The sequence below is a fragment of the Anoplopoma fimbria genome, chromosome 5, assembly GCF_027596085.1.
Source record: "Anoplopoma fimbria isolate UVic2021 breed Golden Eagle Sablefish chromosome 5, Afim_UVic_2022, whole genome shotgun sequence".
In the NCBI taxonomy this organism is placed as follows: domain Eukaryota; kingdom Metazoa; phylum Chordata; class Actinopteri; order Perciformes; family Anoplopomatidae; genus Anoplopoma; species Anoplopoma fimbria.
In genome coordinates this window covers 11469015-11489138 of record NC_072453.1, presented here as the reverse complement: position 1 = coordinate 11489138, position 20124 = coordinate 11469015, and the positions used below count along the sequence as shown (strand labels likewise).

Genomic DNA, 20124 nt, shown 5'->3' with positions numbered 1-20124 from the left:
ACCGGCTGTAAAGTTAGAGCTGATATATATTTAGTTGTGTTTATGTTGCCTAGCATCCCACAGACACACCGCCAGATAATAAACAGGGGGGGTGGTTGTGTTGACGGCTAAGGGTTACAACGAGTTGTCACTCCTGCAGTGCTAACTTTATCTCCACTGAAGTGCAGCATCCAGAGAATGTGGATGGGGGGGGTAGAGAGAGAGAGAGGATGAAATGAAGAGTTGCATCACCTCAGTGGATCTTTAGTCTCGTCCCTGCAGAAGCTCTGGAGGAGCTTTTCTATCTGCAACTGTAAACATTGTAAACTCTCTGAAGACTCTTCTTTGTATTACAGATATCTGAAGTGTTTTAAAGGTGAAGAAGGAAGAAACATTTTGCTTCTACTGTTTGTTTGTTTTACCCAAAACAATAAACAACTGAACTGTAATAAATGTGATTGTTTAAAGAACTTTGTGATGTCAAAATGTGAGAGTAAAGATTAGTTTAGGGACCTCTGAAGATTTCATGAATGTCCTGTTTTTTTTTAGACAATTCGGTCTGTCAAAGTCAAGTTGTTTGTTGATGATCATCTATTCTCTAATTATATAGCTTTATGATTAAAAGTGACCAGGAATGTTTACATTTAAAGCCAGAACAAACTTAAGTCTTTATCAGGATTTATTTGTGCAACATTTCCTTGAGATCCATGAAAGATTGAGATATGGCACCAAAATGTAATAGATCAGAAACATTTCCATTAACTCTCCCAGTTTCTCCAGTTTAAGATATTAACCTATTTGTTGGAGGTAAATTATGATATTTGTGTTTCTGTGCTGCTTTGTGTGAGGTCGGTTCGGAGGGGAAGTCCCGACCCTCCCTTCCCTTCCTGTAACACAGTGACCAGCTGAGGTGCAACACGGTGGCAGCCTCACCCACTTCCTCCCCCCCCCACCATCCCATTTTAAACTCACCCCAGACTCCCAGCCAGAGACGGCCTGGCACGCAAAGAGACCGTGAGTCGGCTCGATCAGAAGGATCAGCCGGAGAACAGGAAGCTGCTTTCTCTTCCTACACACCCTTTACCGCAACGCTGGAATGATTCCCCTGCAGGCCGGTGATTGTTCTGTCAACGGGACTCAAGGTCTGCAGAGTCTGGAAAGACCTGGATCACACCTCTGAGTCAACACCTCCTCCAACTGTTTCATTAGGAGGTCCGTTTCAAGATGGCTGCCAACGTGATATCAGGTAGAAACAACATAACCATCTCTGTAGATCTGCAGGAGAGCATCCTGTGAGGTCAAAGGTTGTTCTCATTAACTTCCTCTTTTCAAACAATGGTCGTCTCTGTGTTCAAACAGGAAGTACACAGAGAAGTCGCGCTGTTAAAGGTTAATAAAGAAAAAGATGTGGTCAAAGAAAGATTTTCAGAAATCAGGAGGGCACTTTATGAAACCTACGTAGAACAATTTATCAACAGATTACATTTAAATTATCATCTACCACAGTATTATTTAAATTGCTTCTCTGTAATACTTGTGCCTTGAGTACAATAATACTGGAGGCAGATTTAATATCAAATATTTGCAGCCATTCAGAAACAACAAATCCTTTATGACCATTGATTTTGTTGGCCAAAATGACGATGAAATTATGATGATTGACTAAATTGATTTATGTAATTTAGTTAGCTGTCTTGTTTTTATGTGAGATTTTAAATTTATCATCCACATTTTCAAACAGAAGCTAGCTTTTATTAACTTCTGTGTGAAATCAAGACCCATTGTTGGAACTGTGAATTTCCATTGTAATGTAAACTGAATATGTGTCGTGAAAAAAAGAAAAGGTCGCCACCATCTTGTTTTTTGGCAACCAGAAGTGATACAAAATGGGGGAACCCATTGGAGTCAAACCGAACACTGGATTTTTAGACAACCAAATATGTTACAAATAACTTTCATGATGGGAAAAAATACACTGTGAAAGGGTTAAAGGTGTAAGATTGAAACACGAACAACTCCAAGACCGGACAACTTTGTGGTAGAGACCTTTCAATCAGTGTGTAGCCCCGCCCTAAAGCATACCCTGCTTTATGTTCAATTTGACTCTAAATGGACTATAATTTACTAAATGAACATCATGCTGTATTGAAGAAGACTTGAAACTAGAGATTGAGACCATAAACTCATGTTTACAATGTTTACTGAGGGAATAAATCAAGAGAGAAGTAGTCATTTTCTCATAGACTTCTATACAACGAGAGGAGTCGCCCCCTGATGGACAATAGAGAGAATGCAGCGAATCAACGACGGCAGATTCAAGCTGTCTTAAATGTTCTGATGAGCTTCAGTCTGTCTCTGTGAGGACGTCTGGTCTTTAGCATTAATTTACTCTGACGTCAAATGAGAATGGACAGCTGACACACTCATGAATTCCTGAGAGCTGTTCCAGTGGTTCCTGCTGCTCATTAGAGCCAGCAGACAGCAGAAACTCGGTTCAGTCACCTGTCCAACAGACTAACACCTGCTGACAGGTGTGTGAGTCGGTAATGAGGCTGGATGTGGAGGATGCTGTCAGCCTGAGCTGCTGGGAGGCAGCAAAGCTCATCACACACCGAGACCTCTCTGCTTCCTTCAGCTGAAACTGGAATCTGAAGGAGTCACACCTTCTACCTGCTGAAGTAAGTAAGCTAATACTCCAGTCTGTACCATGTGGAGAACATGATGGAAACATGACATTAAAGGTTAGTTTAATATGTTAATGTGAGAAAGTTACAAGGTTAAAAGGTGTTTATTTGTCATTGTTCGACAGGGTTTGCCAAGGAAATCTAGATTAAAGTCCTATTTTTGCTAGACAGGGAATAATAAAAAAATATAATTTGTCAAAAACAGACGTAATCCAGGAAAAATATGTTTCCCTCAAAATGAATTATGGGAACGTTGTTTCTAGGAGACTAGTCTGGTCTGACAGACATATCACTACAGAGCCGGGATCAACTGCTCATGTCACAATATAATTATAATTATGTTATAGTATCGTTAAAGTCATGATGACAGGTATTTTTCTAATCTCTATGTTTGTATTCATAACATCTAGTTCTGAAGTTCATCTGTTCCCTGAAGCTGGAAATGAATCTGATCTGTGCAGGTCAGAAAATTAAATCTTAATTTCCGTATTTTAAATTGAAAGAGGAAGTTTCTTAATTGGTCAGAGGTTTTAGAAATCTATAAGATTGTTGTATTTAGATATTGATATGTATTTAGTCTTTTATTTGTCCAATAAAATCTGCAGTCCAACTTGTTTGCTCAAAGCTTATTGTAATGATTATTATGTTTAAAGTCCAATTTAAACAATTTCCACCTTTCTTTTTGTAAATCATTTGCCCTGTGTTCTCAGAAAAGGGAAAAAACATATAGTTTAATATTTTGTGGTTTCATCATGACGCCCTCTTTTTATTTTGCTTTATTTCAAAGATTTTCTGACTTCACAAATCAACAAGTCTGATTAGATGTTTTCTTAAAAATGGAGCGTTTGTTCTTCAGCAGCCACATTTAGATTAAAGTCTAGTAGTGATTTATAAACACAGGTTGTAGCTCATCCAGATGGAAACAGATGTTTTGTGGCTGAACTTTAATACGCCATTTTTTTGATGCTTCTGACTTTCTCTTATATTAATCATTTTAAAGTAAAGCTCAACTTGTATCTTTGGTGATTTTCTGATCATGAAATAATTATTTTTATCTGCAGAGCAGCTTAAAATCAACACAGTATGTATAAACTTCAGGCTTGTTTTAATATTTGACAACAATATTAAAGGTCGCTTATGTTTTCAGAGTCATTTGTTGATGTTGGAGTGAAACCCTGAAGTAGTGGATGAAAGATGTGGTGCGTTGGGTTTTCTGAGGGTCAGAGCGGCTCCAGTTGGTCTGTGGTGGGAAAGAGATCCTGTGATAGAAGCTGGTTTCGGCCTCTGAAGGAGACCAGCATGGCCAACAATGACCCGGAGGCCCCAGAGGGCCCCGAACGGCTCCATGAACCAGGGAGAGGCACTTCCTGTTCTCAGAATGAAATCCATTTCTCCCCTCAAACGTTTTCTCTGCATCTGTTTCTTTCATTTGTTGGCGTGCTGATGGATTTAGAGACGTATTGAAATAATAAGGCGCTCCGGTTCTGTGGTGGGTGCTGTGATGGAATGGGGGGCGGGTGCTGTGATGGATTGTGTTCTGTGTTACGGAACACAATGTGTTCCATAACACATTGTGTTTCAGAAGAATGGCAGCAGATTGGTGAACGCCATCATTCCTCCAGTCAGCTGAAGACTGAAGGTGACTTCATTTCCTTTAAAAAACTCAACTCAACTGCTGGAGGAAAGTTGAAACATCTCAACAACTATTAGATGGAACAAGCTTATATTCATGTTCCCCTCTGGATGATCCCTTGTCATAAAGGGCACATTTAAGTTTTTACACTTCTTTCTAATTAAACAAATAATAATAATGATCTGTATTTGTATAGCGCATTTTATACAGACTATGTAGCTCAAAGTGCTGCACATTATAAAATAATGTTGCTTGAACATTGAGCTGAAACGAAAAGTCAACGATTTATAATTCAGGTAACTTCTGCATTTTATCTAACCCAGAGAATTTTTTCTAACCAAGTAGTTTGGTTGTTTAAACCTAACTGAGTTGATTCCTGTGAAGACAGAGGTTTATTTTGAAAAGACTGTATTCATAATGAGCAGAAATTGACATTTTCTTTAGGAAAACGCACGAGAATGAGGAGTAACTTTTGTTCGGATATCATACGAACCGTTTAATTATGATACATTGAATTAGAACAACCTTTCCACACAACTAAACTGCGTTCACAATACGGTTTCCATGGAAACATATTTTCTCCTGGATTACAGTCACAGTTTTAAACATGTGGTTTAAACGTGAATTAATACAAAACCCCAACAAACTACTTGGTTAGTTATACATCATGGTTTGGCTTAAAATAAGTTTGTTTGCTATGTAACTTAAGTTATTTATGAAATGTTTCAAAATAAAACTGATTTGACTCGAGGAAAGGAGTTATTTGTGTTTCATAATTAAACAACGGCAGAGAAAGACTCCATGAATCTGACGGTATCACGTCCACAGAGGTCACATCCATAGCTAGAGCTTCTTAACTTCATCTCTTCCTCTGGTTCCTTCGTTCAGAATCAGTTTTTTCGAGTCTCCTGAGGTTACATTCTGTCTCTCTCTTTAGTGGGTCAGGAGGATCTTATTCCATTAGCTGCTCTCTTCATCTTTTTTGGGTGTCCTCTCTCTCTCTAAAGTCTAATATCCGCTTTGCTATATTTTTCCTGCTCTTGTTATTTTTACCCCACCTTTTTTTTTCCCCGGCGCTCACCATCTGCTGTCGAGGATGGTAGTTCGGTGTCCCGGGTCTGAGAGGTATTTCCTGATTCTGTTGTTTTACAACATTTTTTAACAGAGACTGGATTTCCTCTTTTCACTTTTCGGTGTTTTATTTAGACAGCACGAGGCTTAAAGGCTGACAGACGGACGTTCACACTCCATCTCTTTTCTGCATCACAAGCTTCAGTTTGAACGTGTTGAAGTTTTTCTGCATTTTGAGGAAAGCTTCTGATCTGTTTTTTTGTGTGGAGGCTTTGAATCATAAAGCAGAGCAGATGCAGCATGAATCCAAACAACATTAAGTGTCAGGTGATGGAGTCACATGACCTCATCTATACGTTCAGTGCTGTGATCCCATTGGTTCAGCTTTAATGATGTTTTAACTCCTTCAACAGGAAGCAGCTGTTCTGATGAACAGAAGAAGAAGAAGGTAGTGATGATGAGGAGAGACGACCATCACAGCAATAAGAAAAGAGAAAAGGGCGCCACCTACAGGAAGTCAACAGAAAATAAAGATTTATTGATTCCAGTAACAACGATTTTTGTGTCTGATTTAAAATCTAGATGATGTAAAATATGAAAAATAATAAAGCCTCTTGTAAAAATAAATTAAAGTACAACTGAAAGTATAAAGTGGATGACGGGAGTTGTGAATAATGAAAAAGGAGGCTAACATCATCAGACTGAGAAGAGAAATGGTTTCACTGTTGGTTTAGTTTCAGTTGGATCCGTCCTTCTGAAGAAGACAACTGAACATAAGGTCTCAACACAGATTATAGAAATCCTCCTTCACTCTTTCTAATGAAATCCATACAGAAGCCTCTTCAGCAGAAAACCAAAGAGCTCTATTTTACAAATGGCTGATACCTTTCTGGGGTCAAAGGTTACGCTGCTGCATCACGTTGATTCTCTTTACTCTCTTTATATTTGGTTCATTGCGTCATTTATTTTAGCCAAATCTTCCTCTCATCTGGTTAAGAAGATGTGTAAATATATATATTTTTTAAACAATATGTAAACAAAAGAGTTTTTATTTCTAAGGTTCATTTATTGTCATTTGTTATGTTTGTTATAAAATGTACGTGAAAAAAAGTTGTTTTTATTCCCCCAAAAAAATTATTACAAAAACGTAATGCTATATCAAAGTTGTAATGTATTACGAGATGTTTGTTTTAATTCTCCCTCATAGTGAACAGATGAATAAACAACTTATCATCAGAGATTTTATAATATTGAAGTTAAACAAAATAATTTACATCATGTTAGAGTGACTGAGAGTGACTATCAATATTAATAAATCTACAAAAACTACAGTCAGCTGTTTGTTAATCTGCCCTCCATGTTTTTGTTACTGAACTTCATTCAAACTTCTAACTGTTCAGCTTTTTTGTCTGTATTGTTAAATTTTGACTGCAAAACAATACATATATGGTCATTAAATTTAAAACATTATTGTGTAATTGTTAATAGTTTAAGCATGTAATATCAATATCAAACTGTGAGAGAGTTATTGTCAAAGGACAAATTAAATAATAATAATCTGAAAGAGTGAATTTATTAATATTAACAAATAATACAAATATAAATGTGAAAGAATGAAATAACAGCATACTACTAGGTGTAAACTTAATGATTAGCAATAAGTGATCTTCAGCATAACAATCTATTAAAGCAAATTTTCTCCGCTTTCTATTTTGACTTTATTTTCAAAACAAAGTAGAGATTTAGAGAGGATGCATTTTTATTAATAAAACCCCTCTAGCTGTCATTACCAGGATGTGCTAACATGCTCACCCCAGTATTCATAAAATGATATGTTTCCAATGATATGAGTCCTCAGCCTGTCCTGTGACCTGATGTGCTTTTAAACTAATTTGATTTCAAATGTAAAAAAATATATAATCGGTCAGAGTGACATAATAAAGCAGTTGTTTAATACTTATTACATGACTCCCAAAATCCCCGAAGTGACGCTGGTGGCGAGCTGACAGGTGTGCGGTTCAAGTCCACTTCCTCCATTTTGTCCGTGTGTAGTTGGGAAAATCAAAATGGTGGCTTAAGTTATTAAAACTGAGCAGCTTTAATCATTGGCTGCTGAAATTCAAGGTTGGAGGAGCAGCGAGGATTAATGTCGTTTAAAGCACAAAGCTTCAAACCCGTCTGGCCTCCCTCTCTCTCTCTCTCTCTCTCTCTCTCTCTCTCTCTCAGCTCATCCTCTCATCTCTCTGCTGCCTTTTGCTCTTTCTCTCTCTGCAGCCAGCTGTCCATCAGCACAGTCTTTTTATTATTATTCTGCCACCTCTCTTTCCTCTCTCCCCCATACTCTCTCTTTTTGCAGATTTTTACCCATCGTCCCCCTGGATTCCGGGGCGAGATATGAAGCGGCGCCATGGGTTTCATGGAATTCTACCTGGAGATTGACCCCGTCACCTTGAACCTCATCATCCTGGTTGCCAGCTATGTCATCCTGCTCCTGGTCTTCCTCATCTCCTGCATCCTGTACGACTGCCGGGGCAAAGACCCCACCAAGGAGTACGCCCCCGACAACGCCGCCGCCGCCCAGCCAGTCGCCCATCCGCCTGGTGGTCATGCAGAACTCCCCCGCCTCGGCCCGCTATGAGCCCAACAACACGGCGGGCCACGGCGAGCTGCCTACGCCGGACATGAGCCGGGACCGAGGAGAGAGGGAGAGAGAGAGGGAGAGGGAGAGGGAGAAGAGGAGTACTCTGGTCTGAGGAAGAGGAGGAAGAGGAGGAGGAGGAAGGAGGAGGAAGGAGAACCATGAAGTGCTGTTGTGTCACTTTGTTCAGTGTTTTTAGTTCTGGACTCTTTGTTTTTACTTTTGAACATCTGGATGTCTTCGAAGAGCTGTTGAGAGTGTCAGCAGGAGGTAAGCAGCCAGAAGAGTCCACACAAAAAGTTTTATAACCCCCCCCCCCCCCATACCTGCAAACATGTCCATCAGTAATTAACACAATGGAAAATGAGCCTAAACAAAACGTGTTTGGAAAAAGTATCATTGCAATTAAAAGAGCAATTACAAAATGTGTAATAGTGACATTGGCTGCTATATTTCATTAATTCTTTATCTATGTTTTCACATTTCAGTGTACACCTCAAACACAAACTGATACCCAAAATATAAGATACAGTCTATAACAACATAATACTCATAATACTAAGGATCCATGAATGAAAAGCAGCAGATATTACTTATCAATAAAATGTTGAAGATCCAAAAATCAATGTCTGTGCCTCTGGTTTACATTACATTACTTGGACCCAAACTAGGGCTGCAACTTACTATTATTTTTGTTATGATTATTCTATCAAATAGACAAATCGATTGTTTAATCCATAAAATGTCATAAAAAGAAAAAAACAAATTGCTGTACATGTCGCATGGTGACAAACAAACCCATCAAATTTAGAATTGTTTTAAGAAATTACTTAAACAGTAAATCAGTTATTAAAATGGTCATTTAATTTTCTGTCAATCAACTTGTCAATTAATCAACTAATTGTCAAAAACCTGAAAGCACCCTGACATTGTGGGGACTCAACATGACGTAGTGGGGACACCGGAAAGCACACTACATTGTGAGGACTCCTGCATTACGGGGACTGACATTTTCCCCCCAAAATTAAGCTTTTTATTTAAAGCTTTATTCATTTATCCCAAGTCTTTGTTAGTTGGTGAAGACTAGAATTAGTTTAGCTCATGGTAAGCGGCTAGAGAATGAATGTAGTTGGATGTTTGTGTGTGACGTGAAGGCCGGTGGGCTTTTATGGGTCAAACCAACACATCTGCTTGCCAGAATATTGTTTTCAATAACATCAGCTACTGTACAATTATTATAACTAACAGCAAAAAAGAAAACACTTGTAACTATCAGGCCAGTTGCTCCAGAGGCTTCAAAACAAGAACAAAACTCCACCAAAGTCAATGTAAATGAAAAACGGAATTCACGAACAAAGAGATTAGCATTTCTCTAAAAAGAACAACATCTGTTAAATCATCCTGCATGTGAACATCTGTGTTCAGATATGATATGTTCAGTTCCTTGTGTGTCAAGGGCATCTGTTCGTCCCATACATAGTGTACATGTCGTGCCACACTCTGCATGTTCCAACTGTAATCCATTACGCATTAGCAAATGCATGGAAATCAATTATTACTGATATGTGTCTGAGTGCTCGACCCAAATCCAGGCCGTCGTCACAACGTCCAGGTCTGAGCAGCTGATTGGTCCCATTCTGTCATAATCAGATTAACAGCAAATCAAAACCTGATTAATTAGTTGCTGATCTGTCGACATCAAAAGTGAAGTCGATTTTTATTGTGCTAAGACAGTTTCTGCCTCATCTAGTTCTGCTTCTACACTGATTTCATGGTTTTTACCAACTCCTCCAGACTGATGATGTTTGGTTAAATATCGATGCAAAATGACAGAAACTCTTGCTCTCTGATAATTCAGGACTGTCTATAAAACCTGACGTTTCTATTGGTGGTTTGGATTAACTAAATATTTTCGGTTGCTAAACTACACTAGAACTGAATTCATGGTATTTAAAAAAAAAAGCTTGGATACCAATGCCAGTACAACTGCAGTACTGATGCAAAAATAACCCTTCGAAATCCCACAAATCCTGCTCTCATGCCCAACTCGTCACATACTGACACGTGGTCAGGACCGATTGACGTCACTAAGATTTAGGAAAAGATCGTGGTTTGGTTTATAATAAGTACATTTGTTACATAACTTTAGTTATGTACATGGCATAAGTTAAGTACTTTATATAACATGAAATAAGTCAATGTTGAATTTTGGTTTCACATGGGTTACAGACAGTGGTCTCCTGGGTGAAAGTCTTGCTTTTGTTTAACACATCTATTCATCCAGTCCTCATTCTGTAAAACTGTTTCATCAAGCAGACAAAGGATGTCCGCCTTTCTGAAAACTGATTTGCTGGAATTTGTAGGAGGAAAGTTAATTTGCTCAAAGCTAATAATCATGTTTTTTTCATATTATTTTTAGGGACAAATATTGTCGTGGACGGCTTCAAATAAGAGTTACCTAAAAAGCATGGTGCCACAACTTCTGTATTTGACACCCTGAGAATTAGACAGGGCTTAATTAACCCAAACTTCTGAATGCATCAGTTTTAATGTTAGCAGAACATGAAAATGTATATTAATTTTGCACAAAATTCTGATCTGAATGTGGAAATATCTGGTCACGAGAAAAATAATAGACAAGCAAACTTTAATGCTTTGCCATTTTTCTAACTGAATTCTTGTGTATATTTCTGAGGTTCAGTAAAAACTGAGGTTTGATAAATAACTCTAGATGTTAACAAACCTTGTTCAGTTTAATGCTATTCAAACCATATCACCAGACAAGAATGTTGATTTTGGAAAATTATGACACACCTTTCTACGTTTTTTTAATTCTTGCTTTCAACAGTATGATTCCAATTAGGGAAAGATCTTTTTTTTAATGAGAAATAAACTATGGTTTAGTTATTTTTATGGTTAGGAAACTAAAACACTTAATTAAGGTTAGGGAGTAAATAAAAATAAGAATAAAACGTTTCCTGCAGGCCAGTGACAGAACATGAACTCCTGTCTCTTGTATGAAAGTCTGATGAGCTTCTAACTATTATTAAAAAAACCATTTGAGTGTTAATGAATAGAGATAAAAATGTGAACAGATCATGTGCACCGGAAAATGAACAATGTTTAAATGTTTGGCTTTCCTCTCTTTTTGTTCTGAAAACTCAACTTCTGTTCAGAGATTTTAAAATGAACTCACAGGCCGACACACACAAGCTTAAGTTTCTAACATGTGACAATGTTCAAGCCAGCTGCTGTGTATGTTTTGGCTGCTCTAAACACAGCTGCTTGTGTTCTGTACATACTGAACTCTGCAAGAAGATAATTATTTAAACAGTTGGAACATTTTGAATCAAATATGGTCTGAATGTTTCGTGTAAATCGTTTTAAACCTTACGTAAAGCTGTTTAAATGCAGCTCTACATCGATGCCCCGCCCTCTGACACACATCCTCTGGATGCTGTAAACAGATGTTACAGATGTGTTCTCACTGAAACAACTGGTGGAAACTTTCACTCTCACAAAGGAGAAGCATCGGGTTGAACAAATATTCTCACTATTTGTTAAACCTCAGTGTTTGGAACCCAAGAAAACTTTTGTCACAATTAAGCATGAGCTAATTAAGAAGTTTAGCTCAGTGCAGTTAACTAAAAAGAAGTGAAAACCAATCAAAAAAGACATTGCATTGAAAATGTCCAACTAATTATGGCTTACAGAACAAGTGATTTTGCTTAACATTTACATTTTTTCAGTGTGCTCTTTTTCTAATCTTAATTCAAAATGCTTTTGTTACTTCCTGAATTTTGTAATCCCACCATCCACTCCAACTCGGCCAAAGACAAGTCCCTTCCTTGAAAACGTTTTCCATTCGACATAATGCACACATAAATTAGTTTTTTCTTCAAAACATAACTGTCAAAATACATTTTAGGATGTTAATGTAATTTCAAGGAGACAGAGTTTATTCAACAGTTGTCGAGACATTTCACTCTGTTGATGCCACATAACTGTAAAACCTCGTCCACGAGATATTTCCGTCTGACTTTCTGCTTGCAGTAGATTAAAAGTCAGAAAACCAACAAAATCATTACAGCTAATCCTCTGGAGACTATGAATATCTGAAACAAATGTAATCTTAATCTGTCCAATGATTGATGAGATAGTTCAGTCTGGACCAAAGTGGTGGATCAACCAACAGACGACAAAGCTTAAAAAAAAACATGGTCATGATTGTTTTTTAGTCCGAACGTCTGTCTTTCACTTAGTAATTAATTCATTTAATAATAAAATGTATAAACCAGTGACTCAATGAGTGGAGAGACGAACAGAGACTTTTAGATCCCGTCCCCCCAAACTCTGGACCCTGAGTCCCAGACCTTAAACTGTTCGTCCGGCTGCATGAAGGTCTGAACCAGCCTGTAAATCCGCTTCCTGACCCCCCCCCCTTCATCACTGAGATGAACTGAACAACATAAACCCTCACTGGACAGGGAAATAATGAATGGACCGAGAGATGCAAGCTGGTCTATCGTCACTTTGACGTATGTCGGACTCTGGGACTAACCCTCTGGTGACCTCTCGGAGAGGGTTAAGGTTTACACATGTGGCAGGCAGCAGATGTTGGCGTTAACGGAGATTTGTTGGATGGTGTTAAAAGAAGCTGATAGAGAAACTCAGCTGATGTTTGTTTGGAGGGAAATCCTCCAACTGAGACACCACAACACGGAGGAATCAACATCTGTTAATCTCATACAGAGATATGATGGGAATGTCATCAGTTTTCAAAGTATTGGACAAGTTAAAAGTGTGAACAGATGATGGCGAGATGTAAAGTAAGAAAATCATTAATGTCAGTAGGATTCCTCCTCAAGGGACCATGAATATCTGTATTATGAAAATCCATCAAACAGTCATTGAGATGTTTCAGTCTAGTGGGCAGCACAATTATTTAAATAACAAAACAAAATTTAAACCTTTTCTTTTTATTCTCAGATGGAGGTCCATTAAATCAGATCATGTGATCTTTATTTTCATGTTTTTTTAGGGACTCGGACACACCTGCTGAAAAAACTCCCAGAAGCCCCTTAACCTCCTGCAACCACCCTCCATGTTTCTGCAGCACAAAGCCTGAAGACTGGACCAGATGCTGCTGTAGACCCAAAGACATCCTACAGTGATTGATTGATTGATTGATTGATTGATTGATTGATTGATTGATTGATTGATTGATTGATTGATTGATTGATTGATTGATTGATTTGAGTGTCATGCACCACATGAGTTTACAAGACACAAGACAACAACAAGTCGGACTTGAATTATCTGCTGGGACGCCGGAGACTTTTGGACTCATCAGGACGCTTTCAGTGTGTCTCACTGGGAAACTGAGGTGTTGATCAATGGTAAATGTCAGTCGGTTTCTGGGGATTTAATTAACTGCCAGTTTGTTTATTTTTGATGGTTGCTTTTAAAGTAAGTGTTCCACCTGTTCTAAGTTTTAATTACTTAATGTGTTTATTAACTGGGATCAGATACCCAACAGGTCGATTTGTCTTTGTGTTGGGGTCATTTATGGATTTTAGGATGCTACAGATCGTCTATATATTGGGATCAAAGACTTCAACAGACCCATGTGTTGAAGCCCTGACACTGTACAGAACAGACTCTTCTTCTCTCTTTGACTGGTTCTAAATGACATTTGTTCTGTGCACAAAAACAGCAAACTAATCTCTCTCTTCCTTCCTGAAACGAACCAAATCCTCCCCGACCAAAAAGACTCTCGCCTCCCCACGTCAGGCCGGCGCCTTTGCTCATTGGCTCTGGCGCCGTCCGACGGATGATCCAACCATGAGTCTTTGGAGGACTCGTGCCACAGAGGACAAATCCTCTTACATAAAAAAAAAAACAGCACACAGCCAGCTGAGCAGCCGTCCAATGGCTGCGTCCCATCCATAATATGAATCGCACAATTACCCACCCCCCTCTCCATAGTCCATGTTTGTGGATTATATGGTGCCCGCCGCAGAGTATTAAGAACCGTGTATTATGTATTTGTCTTTGCCCTGTGCTGTGTTTTTGTCTGTTGGGAAGGTTACGTAAGCTTCAGGTTGTCAACAGGCTGAGATTTCGTCGTGTTCAGTCCTGACCCGGCGGCTCATCTGATGCCGACATGAGGCTCAGTGACCCGGCTCGCCACCGCAGCACGCAAACGCCGAAGATCTGACTAGAAAACCTGGACGAGTAAACCCGTCTATTTGTCTGTCTGTGACGTCAGATGTAATCTGAGAAACGTCAGGGACTCCATCACAGTGCTTCTGATAAAAGCAGTTTAAACATGACTTCATTGTATAAAAACCCTAGAAAGAAACACAAAAAGTTAATTTAGCAACGGCTCCAGACGACTAAGAAGGAAGCAGCAGTTTGAACATTTCTTTCCACTTAAACACAAACAATTTTAACTGCTGTTGTGCATAAAATATGTAAAATATGATGTGTTGTTGTGGTAAACTATAAATGAGACTAAAACAAACGTGTTTTATCTTCAAACGTTTCTTTGAAAAGCAGATTTTTTATAGACGTCAAAGAGTTTGTTTTGATTTCTCACATTAAGGCTTGTTAAAATTAATTTGGTACTATTTCTCAAAACAATAAAAAAAATATTTTTGTGTACATTACATTTATTTATAAGGGACCATTTGCAGGAAACATTATATCATTATTAAAAAAAGAAGAGATGCTCTGACCAGATTTATACCATTCGTGGTAGGGATGTTGAGATCAAATAAAAAGAGCCTCTGTATTTTTGCAGTGTGTCTTTTGTTATGACCTGCAGCCATTGTGATGAAATAACCTTCTTATTATGTGACATATCAGAACTTTTATAACCAGGACATTAAAAATGAAGTAGTTTACAAAACGACATTTTAAAAGCACAAAATATGTACAAGTCATTGATCACAACATGCAGTCAAACGTCCATACATGTATCTGGGGTTGATTCATGCAGGTCCAACACAGGAAGTGGAGTGTCCTTCATGGAGGTCAGGATGGTGGATGTTTGCCTTTTCATTAGCTTTGTCTACAACCTCTCCGCGTATAGAGGATGTTGGGGGAGGATGGACGGGTCAAACAAACACAGGACTTTCACCCAGGAGATTGCTGATTCTGTCCCATTTGCAACCAAAAGTCAACGTGGATATTTTTTTATATTTAAATATTGTAACAAACATGTTCATTTTAAGACAAACCAAAATATTTGACTTAACATGAACAAGTTGTTATGCGGCATTGTTTGTTTTGCTTTTAATTCGTAACATTAACCTTCTGTTTACAACTGTGACTGTAATCTGAGAGAAAATACGTTTGATTTAAAACGTAATTGAGAATGCAATTTGGTTTTATGGGAAGTTAGATCTCAGAGACAGGGTTATTCTCCTTTTCCTCCAGCTCTGACGGCTCTTTAAAGCAAGATGTTATGATGTGAAAATGTTCGGATGTTTGCTAAGAAGGTACTTCATACATTTGATGAAGTCTCGGGTTTTAAAGCGACACTAAAAAGACCTCCGCTGTCGCCGTGTGACGCTCTGAACTGCTGGGATTAGCAGACTATCCTAATCTGCTCCCTTTCACTTTGAGAAAATGGTATTACATAACGACAATTCCAACTTAGTGGAGCGCTAAAGAGGCTAAAATATGAGACAGCATGAATGTAAAAGAGCTGTTAGTGTTTCCTCTGGTGGAGAACATGTTGGATTCTTTCACCTTTAGTGAGTTTATTAATCATCTCTCATCTTTAGAGGATATTTTATCGGATAAAGAAGAGGGAATATTACAGAATATCATAGATTCTAAGAACAGGATGAGCTTTAAAGGAAAAAGAAGGAGAGTGAGGATTATTATCAGGCATTTTAATAATCAGCAGCTCAAAGTAAAACAAGTGGAAGCGTTATTTATTATTTATTATTGTTCACTTCCATAGTGGAGGAATAATCTGTTAACGAACAGTCTCAGTATTTATGTGGAGTGGAAGTTCTCCAATGGTTGGGGACGGACAGGACTTTGATTTATGGTTTATTTATTCATTTATTAACAAACGGTGTATTTACTTTCGGTTTCCGAGAATCAAAATAACCAGAGGACTAACAATAAATCAGTTTGATTCTTAAATGAATTGAAATAATACTTTGGAAGCGTTTTAATTCCACTGTGTTTCCATCAAACATGATAAAACGTTTTCATGGTCTGTCCTCCATTTCTTACAGTTTTCATTTTTTTTTTTCATTCAATATGTTTAAATTTTGCCAGGAAATCAAACAAACAACAAAACATTAAAAGTACATTATTAAAGAGAAAAAAAAACTCTTCTCTGCACGAGACATTAAAGAAAAAGTGCAATACATAAAGAAATGAAAACACAGAAATGGAGGAAAATTCAATGTCAAAACTTTTTTTTAAACTTTTCGTGTTTTGTTGCATTAAAACTACTCATCTACTGAACTTCTTGTCAGAATCATGTCAACTTACATTTATGCTTTGAGAGACTTTCTGTCTTCTGAAATGTCTCCCTGAATTCATGGACTTTTAGAGAACAGAAAGGAGAGACAACTTTGTGAATCATTGCAGTGATACTGATGTTACAGAGGGGAGAAGGACAGAGTCTGTTATTCATACAACAAGGTACAGGTGTGTTTTCATGGCAGACAGGTGATTATCAATGACGGACAGGTGTGTTTTAATGGTGCGCAAAGTAAAACACAATCAGGGAACAGATGAAGAACCTCTGAGGGCCTCTAGAGGAGACCAATGAAAACACAAAGAGGTTCTCTGTCTGATGTTTTAATGACGTTGGGACCTAATTCTGATTTTATTGTCACATGTTTGAGGAAGATTGTTGGTAAAAAAAAAAAAGATTACTGAGGCTGAGGTGTCACAAGTGAAGTGACAATACATTTAACAAACAATGAGAGGAACTTTGTATCAGATGTTCCATTAATACATCATATGTTCCATTAATCAATCAGATGACACAAAATAAACTAAACGTACTCTCTGTCGTTGAAGGTACTTTTACTCTAGTACTACAGTTTTGAGGTACTTGTACTTACTTTACTTTACACGTCACTATATTTATTTGACACGTGGAGTATTTTTTGCAAATAGAGATTTAGGTTTTAAAACATTTTTCAAATTGAGTTTTATTTATTTTAACTTATTTTTACCTTCTTTTTTATTTTTAAACAACTTGATTATAGTTTAAAACTAAAATAATGTTTTCTGCAAAAGAAAATAAAGGTTCATACAGTTATTTCTATACTTAAAGTACATTTAACTGATACTATTTCAATAGTTTTACTTTACCTTATTAGTTTTGTTATAGTGATGTACTGAGGTTAAGACTCTGAATTATGATTAAAAAGGAAATGGAGGATTTTATTTTGATCAATTATTTTCTTCTTCTGTTTTAGATAAATATCAGAATAATAACTGATTGTGATTCAGTCTGAAGGGAGGTGCTGACCCCTGCTGGTAGACTGATCATCATCATCCTCATGCTGGGAATCAGGATGAAGGTGTGTTGTGAAACCTCCCAGCATGCAACTGGACCTGATGTCTTATATTGTTATGCCTTTTTTCTCTTCAGTGTTTCCTCTCTGTTAAATATAATTTATATAAAAGTGACTTTATGTTGGTGCATGATGGGAGACGTGATAATCATGAGCGTTAAATTAAAAAAGATATAATGCATTTCTATTTCATTTTTTCTGCAGTTAAGCATTTTAAATGTTTTGGTGTTTAATGTGGAACTAAAAGCTTAAACATTTTGTCTCCATTAGTAGTTTGGTTCTTTTTTAATGTACACACTTTCATTTTATAATTTCTAAGTAATTTAACTCAGAATTATTATTAAACTGATGAAAGTGTGATGATTACGTTAACAAAATCATAATGATGTATCAATAATCTGCATCTAAATTCAGATTTGGATCAACATTCTGTCATTATGAATCTATGTTTGTGGTAAATTGATTATGTTAAGTGTTAATCAGCTGCAGATTTATGTCTAAAGACATGTTGTTATTTATTTTGTTTCCTCATTTGAGTCAACTTATTTCTTTAACTTTATTTATGGTGTCTTCTCTGTGTGTTTTATTTTAATTTCATTGTTTTTTAAATCTCATTTCATTCATCTAAAAAAATGTTTTGGTATGTTATCTTTATGTTAGTTTTTTGACTGTATAAAAGCACTTTGAACTTCATTTTAAACCCAGTTTTACACAGGAACAAAAAACTGAGACACAAACTGGAGTTGAACTTCAATTCATTTATTTATTTTGATCATGAGATACATCATATAGGAAAGAAAATATCTTTGAACACACAGAAAAAAGAAACAAACACAGCGAACAAAAAGAATACAAAATAAAGAGTAAGCGCTCCATGTTTGTGAGTACATTCCTGTGGGTGGAGCATCTCTATGAAACACCTGCTCAGGTGAGATGGAGGCTTTGAGGTATTTCTACTAAACAGGGAGGAAAATCAAGTTCTGTAATGCCCATTCCTAATATTTCAGAATATATTTATATGTATTAATATCTATGTAACCCTTTCAAAATACACACGAAATATCTATGTAGGAAAACAGACTGTACAAAAAAACAATATCTCTGTATAAACATTAAAACCTTTAATATATATTTTTATATATATATATATATATATATATATATATATATATCAGTATATCCTTTATATTCTTTTGGTCTGTAGTAAAGAGGACTAAAGTGATTCCACAGTAGACGACCGCTCAGCCAACACACTGGTTCAGTTTTACATTCATGTCTCACTTGGTCGGGGGAGGGGCGCAGAAACACAAAACATAAAATATAAAGTTCATGCCAAAGACTCCAGGAACAATCTATTGCACAAGTTTGGTTTATATGTTGAATAAAAAGGAGAATATTTAATTTCTGTGTGGTTTGAGAAATATTTTGTATCAATTTATGTGGTTAAAAAATACATTTTTAAAAGAGTTTGAGGACATAAATCGATAGTTTGTTTGATAGGAAAGTCACATTTTTGTTTCTTTTGCAGCAACATTTATGAAACTTGACCATCGACTTTCACAAATGAGGACGACAACAGAAGGACATGTTACTTTTGTTGTCAAAACAAAAGACAAAAGTGTCATTTGTTAGAAAAACGGCCAAACAACGGGAGGCAGTGATGTTCAGGAGAATCTCAAACTGAAAACTGGAATCTGAACAGTTAACCTTAAAAAAAATGAGGGAGATGATAACAACATTATCATATTATTTTTTTGGTAATTGGCATCAAAAAAACAACAACTGAAACTTGTTGTTAAATTATTGAAGCCAACTATTGACAACAAATCACTACATTATTATCATCTACATTCATCATTCAAGACTAAAAGCCTTTGTGTTGTTTGCTCAACACTGCCATTGAAACACAACACTGAATTTCCCAGAACGCACCTGTGAAAACACCTGTAACCACTCTGCTCTTTGGTGTGAACAACAAACACTATATTAAGTTTGCAGTTTAATACTAATAACTATGTTCATGTTCAGTAAGTGTTTGATACTTACTTATTATTTTACCAGTATTAAGAATAAACGCATTATTTTAGTTTTCGTGTTTACAAAACGCTACAAATTAAAAATGATAATAGTTATTAGTAATAAGCTACAAAGTGTTTTATACTGTTTTATAAGTGTTTGTAAAGTTGTGATGCAAAAATACAATTTTAAAATAATTTATATAGTTTTGAATAAAGAGATTTGAGATATTTAGAATTTTTTAATTTTGCGTGTAGAGTTTAAAGGGGAGTCTTGCAAAAAACTGGATCTTGTAGACGCAAGACACAAAAAGATGTCTTTCTGTTTGGACAAGATATTATTTTGAAAGCACAAAAACATATCTGGTTTACAAACAATATCATTTTGAAATTGTAATTTAATGTTTAATAATCAGCTACAATGTGTTTTTCTATTATTGTAGTAAGTATTTGTGTGTAAAGTTGTGATGCAAAAATACAATTTTAGAAGAGCTGATATAGTTTTGAATGAAGAGATTTAAGATCTTTTCTTGTTTCAGAAACT

At 36.6% G+C, this 20124-nt stretch overlaps 1 protein-coding gene across 1 annotated transcript; it reads left to right on the top strand.

Moving 5' to 3' along the window:
- Positions 1–7774: 7774 nt before the first annotated feature.
- On the top strand, positions 7775–8120 carry si:ch73-256g18.2 (small integral membrane protein 36). Its single transcript, XM_054598315.1, is given in 2 exon segments — positions 7775–7932; positions 7934–8120. Coding segments are annotated over 2 exon segments (345 nt in total).
- The last annotated feature ends 12004 nt before the right edge of the window (positions 8121–20124 follow it).